Source organism: Asparagus officinalis, chromosome 5, assembly GCF_001876935.1.
Source record: "Asparagus officinalis chromosome 5, Aspof.V1, whole genome shotgun sequence".
Taxonomy (NCBI): Eukaryota; Viridiplantae; Streptophyta; class Magnoliopsida; order Asparagales; family Asparagaceae; genus Asparagus; species Asparagus officinalis.
The window spans coordinates 21,827,335-21,838,928 of NC_033798.1; the positions used below are offsets into that span (position 1 = coordinate 21,827,335).

The 11,594-nt window shown below is 36.5% G+C and overlaps 2 protein-coding genes across 3 annotated transcripts; one reads left to right on the plus strand and one right to left on the minus strand.

Annotated features, from left to right (window-relative positions):
- Window positions 643–7,018, minus strand: LOC109842667 (protein FAR1-RELATED SEQUENCE 5-like). Of its 2 annotated transcripts, none has more exons than XM_020411513.1 (6): window positions 6,875–7,018; window positions 1,699–3,984; window positions 1,442–1,605; window positions 1,141–1,353; window positions 995–1,042; window positions 643–920 (listed from the first exon to the last, which is right to left on the minus strand). In XM_020411513.1, exons 1-5 carry the CDS (start codon window positions 6,903–6,905, stop codon window positions 1,013–1,015), a joined length of 2,724 nt encoding a protein of 907 aa, XP_020267102.1. In that variant the 5' UTR covers window positions 6,906–7,018; the 3' UTR covers window positions 643–920; window positions 995–1,012. The 2 variants fall into 2 exon arrangements, with proteins under 2 accessions (XP_020267102.1, XP_020267101.1); XM_020411512.1 differs by having other exon boundaries at window positions 995–1,058.
- Window positions 7,117–11,380, plus strand: LOC109842668. The gene is made up of 2 exons (XM_020411514.1): window positions 7,117–7,398; window positions 10,989–11,380. The coding sequence occupies exons 1-2, from the start codon at window positions 7,206–7,208 to the stop codon at window positions 11,141–11,143; spliced, it is 348 nt and encodes a 115-aa protein (XP_020267103.1). The 5' UTR covers window positions 7,117–7,205; the 3' UTR covers window positions 11,144–11,380.

Genomic DNA, 11,594 nt, shown 5'->3' on the forward strand with positions numbered 1-11,594 from the left:
AGTCCTACATTGCTTGTGAGAACACACATCACTCTCTTCTACTTGTATAAATATATGTGCGCACTCAATATTCAACTCAAGGGAAATTTACCCAAGATTCACTCTCTTATTTTAACACATTGATAATGAGAAATGAGCAGTTCTTAGCAATCAAGACAGAATCAGTCATTGGGTCAGGTTCATATTGACAATCATGCGTGAGAGGGAAGAAACTTCTATTACTTCAACAAGATTAATAGATTACACTATTTCTTTTCTCTTGGAGACTTTCCAGTGAGTAATTTCTCAATTGTGATTTTCCTCTGAAGTTTCTTGTTCTTCTTGATTGATTTACACTGAACCCTTTCTAGGGGCGTTTTAGAGACCTTTTCTCCTATATAGCTAACCATCAAATTTATGCACAATTATAACTGGAATTATCCATTTTGCTCCAAACTAGCACTGAGTAAAGATGGCTTAGATCCTGAAGAATAGTCTTTTTCATCAATTACATTTTCTAGTTATCCTTTTCTCTCATGTCAACCCTACAATGAATTTTTTCATCAGAACTGTATTTACATCATTGTAAATAAAACTAAAATTAGCAAAGAAAACAAACAAAAACAAGCACATGAACACGTTTAATCAGCATCCATCTAGAGCTACTTAAAACCCAGCTTTCATATGCTTCAAGAATGATGCTCCTAATCAATTATACTGGAGACTGTTGTTAATTATTGCTAGTATAATTTAGTCCTCCTAGACAACTATATGAAAATAACCACCAAAAAGATAGAAATGGCACTTTACAACAGATTACTTAGCCTTCATTAAGTGCATGAGAATCCGACAACGAGTCCTGCAGTCTCTTGATTAAGCACACAAATAACTTACTGCCACATCATCAGAGTTCACTCCTTTATGCAGTTCCACTCAGCTTCCTGACAAGATATTATGCTATAAGTTGATCAAAAGTATTTGAGCTAAATGCAAACAACCAACATTTACTTCATACCTTTGTTGATATCAAAGTTTAGCCTGCGGGGTGCTGTTTGATGCTGACCTGTGATGGTAGGATGCTGCATTAAAAAAAAGAATATTTTTTTGTGAACTTAAAGCAGAAGGAAAGAGTATGGTAACAAGCAGTCATATTTAACTTACCACTGACTGATTGAGGTGGCGTTGAGGGAGACAAATATTAGGAATGTTGTGAGGGTTGATTGTCCAACCAAGAAAATTATTCGTTTGCCCTTGCATAACCGGTATAGGGACACTAACAGAACCCCTAGGAGCACACCATGTTAGGTTTGAGCTACCAACACCTTGAGATGCCATTGCTTGGTCAAATAAACTCTGTGATGGCGTAAATGTTTCCTATAGTACAATTTTAAAATATGAGAGCAACAGAGACATTTCCAAAACGATGCACAAAATTTAGGACACAGGTTAAGGAAAGCTAGACCTGAGTAGACATCACAGGCTCGGGAGGAAAAGTAGTGCACCCTGGAAGACCAGGAGGAGGCATAGTAATTGTATTATTGTAGGAAACAGCCCCAGCCTGATGATATGTGGGGACATGAGAAGAGTCTTCAACCATCAACCTGACCGAGGGTTCACTAGTTTGTCCTGTTTCCATAAAGATGTTTAATCATTCGTAGCCATTGATGATAAAATAAACGTCGAATTATAATTCTTAACACAGTTCTTGTTTTTCTTTACTTTGTAATGGTTGGTGAGGCATGACTGTGTTGCTAGAGTTAGAAAGAGGTTGAGCTTTCTTCTTCTGTTTTTTCTCAACGGCATCCCCCTTAAACAAGGGTTTTCGACCTCGTTTTTTCTTGCTTGTCTCTGATGCATCCTGCCTCGAGCCAGTGACAGCATTTTCATCTTCGGGTTCTTTGTCCAATGGTGTATTACGTAACAAATTTTCCACATCTACCATCATTTTGTCAAGTTCATGATCAAAAATATCCAAGGCATCTTTCGAGAAAGCACTTTTTGCAGTAATTGTGACCGCCTTATGGCAAACCCGACTAAATCTTGATGTCAAATGTTCTTCACCAAAGGTTTTAACTACTGATTGATGCCTATTGGATACCATATCATCATTCGCATACTTCGTCCACCTTTTCAGTACGTAGTGAGATGGGAGGTCAAGGATGTTATTGTTGTTAAGAACCTTTAAAGCATGCATGCAAAGGACACCTACTGATTCAAATTTTTTACAACTGCATGTAACTGTATAACTGGATGGGTTAAATTCCACAAGCCCGTAATATTGCTTATCAACAAGGGAAATCTTGAAGGTCAAAGTTGATCCATCCGAGCCTAATGGTTCACAAAGACAAGAAAGCTGACCTTTGAACTCATCTTCAAACTCTTTATATATCAGCCTTGTATATGATTCTGCTGCTTCATTTAACATAGGCATATCGACCAACAAAACAGGTTTAGTTTGCCTTGATCTAAAATCTTCATGCAATTCCTTCTTACGGAACTGAACCAAAGCATTATGGTACTGCTCCATAAACTTGGGAAGTGGCAACTTTCTATTGAAATGTTTCTTAAAGTGCTTCTTCATACTTTCACTCCACTGAACTGTTGTCATGCCAGCACAAAATAGATTCTTACTATAGACCAATGCCCATTTCTCTCGAGTTGTGTAGAGATCTTCTAAATATGAGTTGGTTGAAAGATCATACTTGTTGATTAAATTCATCCACTGAGAAAGAAAGTCATCTTCTGAACAGCCTAAATATATGCAGTTCTTAAAATCCTTTTGGAAGTTGGACTCACTACTGTGCAAATGAGAGATGTTCTTCGTGGCATTCTGTGAAATATGCCACAAACAAATTCGGTGACATGCTTCAGGTAAGGTCATACTAACAGCCCTTGATATTGCGGCGCACTGATCTGTAAAAATTGTTCTGGGCTGCTGCTCAGACATTGCAATCATAAAGGTCCTAAATAACCAAACAAATGATTCTGTGGTTTCATCCAATAGTAAGGCAGCCCCAAATAAAACAGCTTGCTTATGGTGGTTTATGCCAATGAATAAAGCAACTGGAATGTCACTCTTGCTTGCTCGATAAGTTGTATCAAATAAGAGCACATCACCAAAATAGGCATAATCAATTATAGAACGGGGATCTGCCCAGAAAATGTTGGTCACCTGTTCCCTATCATCAAGTTGTACAGCATAAAAGAACGAGGGGTCCTCTAACTGCTTGACTTTCAGAAAATCTAGAAGAACTTGGGCATCTCCTTTCTCAAGCTCTCTCATCCTGTTAGTATGCAGATAGCTACTTTGACCCCTTAAAAGAAAACCAACAGTTACAGTCTCATGAGTCCGTTCTACAGAAATGTCTTGTGCTTCAGCAGGTCTTACTTCAACATCAGGCATTTCACCACCACCACCTTGTTGAGCATCTAGCATCTTTCGATGAGACCTTAATAAGTGAGCTTTACTTGGGCGTATAAGTGGATGATTGTGTTCGTATATAACTTTATTCACAACCCACACATGCTCACGGGTGACTTTATACTCAATTCTGGCCATACAATTTGTTCTCACAACAGGACGGGGCTTCCTTGTGTTGTGAGTGCAATGTTTTTGTCGGGTCCCCTCATAACTACATAGATAAACTCTGTCCCTTATTGTTCCATCTTTTCTCTTACCAAGATGGCCCTTTCGCACACTAAACCCCTTTCTCTTTGCATAAGTATTATAAAATGCAAACGCTTGCTCTTCAGAATGGAAGATCATACCAACTTCAGGTTCCAACATAAAACTGTTAGATGCCCTTGGAACATCCAACTCGCCAGGACACGTGGTAGTTTCTTGAGTTGCATTACATTCAGTTGAACGCTGGGACACATTTGACAGAAAGCTCTCAGCAGAAACATAGCCTCTCAACCCTTCATCACCTCTCTCTTTGTCAACAGAAGAATCTTCAGCCGACTCAACTGAATCATGACTTGAAGATGAGTAAGATGATTCCATTCCTGAGAAGCAATTGAGTGAAACCAGTGAAGAAATATTGCATAGCATCCAAATGACTATACTTTAAGAGTAGATAGGTTCCCCCTTTATAGTGTCCAGTTATTAAAAGCACTGATACAATAAAGTGGGAAAAAAATTTCTGAGCAAGTAATCAGCCTCATAAAATATTGGACACTTCACTTATAATACTTCTGAAGCTATAATGTACCATTTAATTAGTCAACAAGGATTAATCCTTGAGAAAATATTTAAATCACATAAAATGCAGACATGTATTATTTAGCTGAACCTGACGGTTCATCTCTAATAGTATCTGTAGTCTGCAGTGTATCTCTAGATTGTTATCAGATATTACAATCAACGCATAAGACATTGAATACAAAGATATTGTTGGCTCCTTCTAGCATTTCGCATTCGACTGATTACAAAGAATATGATGTGAAGGCATACAAACTGGAAATTTGAAAAAAGGATGAGCAAGAAGCATACAAAACTGGGAAGCAAAGAAAGGATGAGGATTTAAATTTTCTCTTTCAATTTACTTATACGCATTTCTTTGTAAACTGAATAAAAGAGTGACTGCTCCAGTTTACCATTAGTTGCCTTTTCTGCTTCTTTCATGTAAGAACAAAATGCAAACAAAATAAAGTGCGACTGCTTCTGTTTAGGCGGCTCATTCTCTTGATCTCCAAGGGAACTTAGTTTTACAAAGTGAAGCAAGGAAAATCGGTTCAATAAATAGCTTTATCTGGTTAGCGAAATCAAAAGAGAATGAAAACACCAAGTAAAAACTCAAGCTACAATTTTCTTCCTACTTGATGGAAATTTTCCTTAACTGTATGGCAGTGTGAGTGGAAGGACAAATGTACATCTAATCTTTATCCTTGCTGCATTTATTTTTGTACTCCCTTTTGCTATCTAAGCCGCCAAACAAAGGCATAATCTTTTCCATCTTTTTACGGGCATAACCCTTGTCTACTTGATACATCTGATCAAAATACTAAAAGGAGAAAAGTTCAAAGGCCCAATTTTTGCAACTAAACATAGAAATCAATATTACTGGCACTTCAATTGCTCTCCAACTGTCTTATCAACCAGATCATGATATCATATTCCATTTTCATTCTCCTCTACATTTACAGATGAAACGAAACATTTCTTAGGCAAAATCACCATCATCAACCGAACTGGCTTAACAACAAAATTACATTATGGACTCCCAATTCCTAGATAGAAAAGGAACTTCAAGTTGTTGGAAATTCTGAATCATATCACCTTCCATCTTCATAACTTCTCCAAACAGGTCACAGGTCAAAAAGCCAATTTGGCCAACTAAAAAAGAAAGTGCTTCAAATGAGTAGAAATGGTGCCTCAGTTTATTGGGTTAACAACCAAATCACATTATCATCTTATGTCTCTGCAATTTCTTCTCTATTGATGCTTCAGTTTCTCCATGACTGCCTTGATAATCGAATTGCTTTATCATTTTCTAGCTTCATTTCTCCTTGAATCAGGTCACAGATGAGATTGAGCTATTCTTGGGCAAAATTCCTCTGAAAAGATGGAGTGCAGTTTCTCCTCTTCATTATTTTCTTTCAACATCATCAACTGCTATGCTATGAAATATAACATAGTTGCAGCTATGTATCCCATTTGTTCAATCAGTTTACTGACACCAACAGACCCCTTATAGACTTGTGTCTTTCACTTAGAAGCACAACATATTACCTTTATCTCACTGATGAAAAGAAATCATATAAACTCACAAATATAGATCTCCATATCTTTTTATGGAAAAGTAAATAACTCACACAGCCTTCACATTGGGAATGTCACTAAGTAAATAAAAAATTCCCAATTTCTGAAATCCATAACTGTGAAGTCTGAACCATAGTTTACTACAAGAGGAATCTACAGCATCTTTCTTCTAGTCAGTCACCTAAAATAACTAACAAAAGAGATGCAATTCTAAATCTAATTTCTATGTCGATACCTTAAACATGGACAGTAGCGGCAAAAAACTTAACTATAGAACACATGTAAACTCCTGATTCCTAAACTACATAAGTCTATTTATGATGTACTAAAACTACATAAGTGTATTTACAATGTGCATTTTCCTTACTCATCAATTTGGTAAAGAAATGAAGTGCCACGAAACAGTCAAACAAAAAATCAGAACTTCTCATTAAAACAAAAATTCAGAACAAGCATCATCACCAAGAAATCCTTGTATCTAGGTTCTCTTTCATTCTGAGTGAGAGATGTTCAGAAAAGATACCAAAATCCTACACACCAAATAACTTTTCAATGTTCAAACTACTCATTGTGCATCTCAATCAACGTTGTTTTTAGGGAAAACACTTCGACTGATATAAGGTTTCTCTCTAATACACCTGCTAATAGGAATAAGTGACCGCAAAAGCACCAAAATCTACAAATTAAATACATAATTGTGCCCTTTAACGTTCTCTGTGTGTAACTAAATTACATTTTAAGGAACATAGATTGAAACTCCTCACACTAATCAAAAATTCAAAACTTCAAAATTTCAATCTTACCCTAAAACAACGTACTAAGTTCATATGCAATTACCCTCCCAGAACAGTTCAGTGACAAACTAATTTGAGAAAGAAATAACAACTGATTCTAAATTCCAGCAAGCAGTTTTCCTGCAGTCAGTGATTTACCTCAAGTTCTAAATTTTGTAAAAGTATAAATACTAAAAGGGGGTTATTAGAAATTCAAGGTCTAATAACCATTTCCATCACAAAAACAGTGTCAAATCAAAATTTTAAAAGCGAAACAGTAAGAACCGAGCCTAAATCTGAAACTGGCAATTATATTACGAGTAAAAATAAAAATAAAAATCCAGCATAAAAAGAGCAATACCCGAATCGAACAAGAGGTTGTTAGGGTTCATGATTTGTAACCGTACGACGAGTAGATTAGGGTTAGGGTTAGGGTTTCGGTCCGGCGGCGCTCAGAGAAGAACAGTCCTATGCGAAACCCTTCATAGATTTCCTTTTTTTTTCTATGGGGACGTCTCCACAAAGAGGTTAGGTCATGCCATCTCTACCGCATGGATATCTATACGGACGTTTGCATACAAAACGTCAAACATCAGTGGCATTTTCGGAATTATCATCTAATTTGCATCCCATCCGTCTTTCATCCCCTCGCTCCTCACGTGCCAGAAACTCGTACGCGTGTGAGAGAGGGGATGGGCTGTGCGATCGCTATCTCTATTTCCTTCTCCGGTCCAACTCTCGGCCGGTGGTCGGTGTCGAATCGGAGACTGTTCGTGAAGAAAAGCGGCGGCGGCGAGCTTAGGACGTGCAAGAATTGCAAGGGTCAGTATGATCCCTCGCTGAATCAGCCTCGTGCTTGCCGATACCATACTGCTCATTTTGGAGGTGATCTACTTGTTTCTATTCTTATGCAACAGTTTATATTTGCGAGGATGTTAATTGTGTAAAATGGTGCAAAGTGGAATTTTTTGCAACTTGTTAATTAAGGTGGTCTCTTGACGCAGTCTGTCAAATTTTGCTTCAAATGGTGTATTTGAGAAGGGTGGTGTTTGTGATAAGCTAGTTGTTAAAAAGAAGGGGATACAAATCTCTTATAATTCTGTAGTTTACTCCATATTTAGCCAACTTAGGCTAAATCCCCCCCCCCCCCCCCACACACACACACACCAAAAAAAAAAGACAAGAAAAAAGAAACAGGAAGAGAAGAAGAAGAAGAAGAAGAAGAAATCTAACTACTACGCTTCTGCAATCTCCAAACCCACGTAGATGGCTTTGCACTAGTCTAATTCTGATCAAAACACTGAAATAATATCTTCGCATTGTTGGTTTTGCACTTGACTAGTTTGGACGAGTATATATCATCAAGTCATCATCCTTACTGCTCACTGCAACTAGAAATGTGGAGTGTCGGCTCTGAATCTGATACCATTTGAAAGAGATCTAGAAGAAATCATTCGTAAAAGCTAATTGTTACAGGAGAGGAACCTAAATCTCTCATAAAGACACAATTGACTACTCATTGTGTGACTTCATAGACCCTTACGTGTCGAAGATTATTAAGTAGTTTTCTTCTGGCTTATTCACCTTTTCTATTTCATACATAATTTATTAGAAATGAATTCTCTTCATCTGATTCAAAAAGTAAAAAAAATTATTTGATTATGGATTTGAGGATCCCGTATGATTGAGACCAAACATGAAAATAATATTACTTAAAATTAACAGAATGAATTTGACATCTACATTTCTAGAGGATTGATTATCATTTTTAGAAGAGTAACACAACAATTAGAGTAGAGGTGTGGAAGTTATTAGTTTCGATAGAGGGAGTCAGTTGATGAAATTGGGAATTTGAGTGTTTTGGTTGTTTGAATCCATGTTAAAGAAAACATTAGGCGCTACTGGGGGCCAACTTGGTGCCTAGCACCTTGGCATCTAGGCAGTTGCCTAGGTGGGGTCTAGGTGGAGTTCTTTTTACGTTTAACTGAAGGTGGAGAAGATTTTGCTGAACGTTGGAGGAGGTGGAGGTGTCTGGAGTCGGGGGAGGAGGCCAAGAAGGTTTGAGAATGTGTAGGCAGCACCACAGGATATCAGGCCACAAAATCTTTGCATTCTGAATAACGACCTACAATCCCCTAAGCTCTCCCAAGAGCTAGGTTAGTTGCCTAAGTACCGTTGAGGCTAGGTGGATGCCAAGACCGCTTTTTAAAATTGTGGTTTGGATGGTAGTCTTAAGTGTTGGAAACAATTTTGAAGTGATATGTGAGCCTTAAATCATGAAATTTTGAGTTTGATGCAGAAGTTAATTGTGTCCAAGAAAAATGAATTTTTTTAAGTGTCGTCCATCCCATCATTATGTTTTAGCTCTTGTTCATTTTAGGGATTTGTAAGCTAACAATCACCAACTCCGATTACTAAATAACGCCTAATGAATGTCACATGGAATTTCAGAGGGAGAATCGTGTGAAAAGAAATGGAAGCATAGTATCCAACTTTTGTGGGTCAACTAGCTACATACAATATGAGTTTCCAGAAGGACTAATTTGGCATACCAAATCATGTGAGATGAAACGGAAGCATAGTATCCAACTTTTGTGAGTAAACTAGATACATCCATGATGAATTTCCAAAATGATTTTCCATACAACACCTTGGAGGTGAAAAGTCAGTGAGAAAGCTTGCATTTTTTAAAATAGTTTCTTGGTTTCCCTTCCTTTTTCCAGAAGTTACAACAAAGTAATGTATAGAAAATTCTAGTTAAGTTTTGAAATTGTCTCTCACCGCAACTTTAGAGTTTCGGTGTGGTGGTACGAATCCTTGACACTATATCAGAGCAACCCAGGTTCCAACCATGAATTTAAAGCGGATTTAAAAAAAAAAGGATACCGCTTCATGAGCCTAGATTTCTGCCCACAATAAGGGCGCTCAACTTGCCGGGGCAAGTTAAGGAATAAAACTGTAATAATCTAACTCTCACCACAACTTTAAAGTTTTGGTGTAGTGACTGGGTTTTTTGACACTAATCGTATTGCACCTGCCCATTTAGTTTTCCCTATATCAAATAAAGAGTTAGCCTAGAAATTCAACCTAATAATTAAGCATCAGTTTCTATTTTCCATCTTTTAAATTTAAATGTTGGCAAGTTTGTCAATTAGTAGTTGAAAATGTTCTATTGTCTTGATAATTGGTTCTGAAAGCATGGAGATCCGATCCTAATGATCTAGATGTTGAACTATTAAAATTTCGAATTTAGTAGATATGGTCTAACCCCAATATGTAAATTACATGCAGTAAAAGTAGTGATGGAAACCCTATTCCTTGATGGTTTGATTCCTTGAAGGTTTTAATTTTTATCTAATTTATGTAGTAAAATTACTGACTGTTGAATTTAATATAGTAACTGTAACATTTACAACAAAGCAGCAAAAAACATGAAGACTGTATTAGATCACTAATTACGTTACATATGTGGAATATAAACCTATGTTTAAGTTAACGATTGTAATTTCCTTAAATATTAAGAAGAAACTTGCATAATCTAAGATATAAACATCATGGACAATGCAAAAACAAAATATCATTGGATAACAAATCAAAATCAGCAATAAGAATATGGGTGTTGTCAGCTAATGTATGGTTTGAAAGGGGGAAAATTTTCAACGATCTTTATCAATTTATGCTTCTCTTTGCCTATAAGTCCTTCAAAAGTTTAGAAACTGCAAAACTCATGAATGTGTTCAAGATAGGTACATATAATTCCAAATTCCTTGCATGTGAATCTGCTGAAGAAATTAGTGTTTGTAATCATTTTTTTAATGCCTACTTCAGAAATAAGTCAATTCTCTGTTAAATGAAAGATTTCAAATTCTAACAGTAAGCTCTTGTGGTTGTTCAACCCCCATGTTTTGGTTCTCTTCTTTCCTCAGATGTCAGGCTGAAAAAAATATTTAACTTATATGTAGGTCCTTGTAAAGTAAAACTCATGGCTTCTTCATATTCATTGCATGGAAACATATACCCATGGCATGTTCTGATAGTTATTCATATGGAAAAATGTATACCCATGGCATGTTCTGCTAGTTATTCATATGGAAAAATGTACTCGTTAATTTTACAGCAAGTTGTCTGAATCAAAGTTGATAAAGTCTCTTCCAGTACATCAATGTAAGTTCTTATTAGGGATTGAGAGCTAAATTTTACACACTACAATTTCAAATTCTGACTCCAAGCTTCTGTGGTTGCTTGATGTGAATATTTTTGTTTCATCTTTTCTCAGAATGTTGCACTAAAATATATTTGATATATAGTGACTTTCTCAGAGTGTTGTTCTGGAATATATTTTCATATTTATTCCATGGAAAATTATATCCATGTCATTTTCCAATAGTTATCTCATGTGGAAAAGATTGTATTGATTTACTCTACTACCAAATTGTTGTTTGCCTTATAAGTAGTATTGTTTTGTGTAATGCCAGGAGAAACAAAGAGAAAATTTGAAAGTGTTTACTCAGGAGGGACGATGAACACTCCTGATGCTGGACAAGTTTTACAATACTGGCATTGCTGCGGTTCTGAGAATCCTTTTGATATCGGATGCACTGCAGGTCCTCACTGTTCATATGATGACTGATCCACATACCGTATTTTCTCAAGTAATCCTTCTTAGGTTCTTGCATCTATCTCTATGTATAAGAAGAAGATTTATACGAGAGAATATTTCAAATGGAAATTTCTATCCAAATAATACTGGTAATTTATTTCCGTTATTTGAAAAGTACATCAGTTGCTAATTACAGTTTATATGTGCAGTCTTTGATTTGTACAGCTACAATCAAGAGTTAAATGCAAAATACAACCCTTTGTGTTATTAAGGTGTAGCTGTTCCCCTAAATTTTTTTATTAGCACTTGCAACCCTTGCACCCTAGACAGTCTTACTTCTTAGCCCTCGTGGAGAGGACATCTTCTTTCCAAGTAAACCTGGGAAATAATGTGGTCTGGAGTTTAGAGGTGTAAGTGATAATAAAATAGTTTACGGATATTTGTTAAATTGTCGCATGGGTCCTTGTCGTGATTTCTTTTT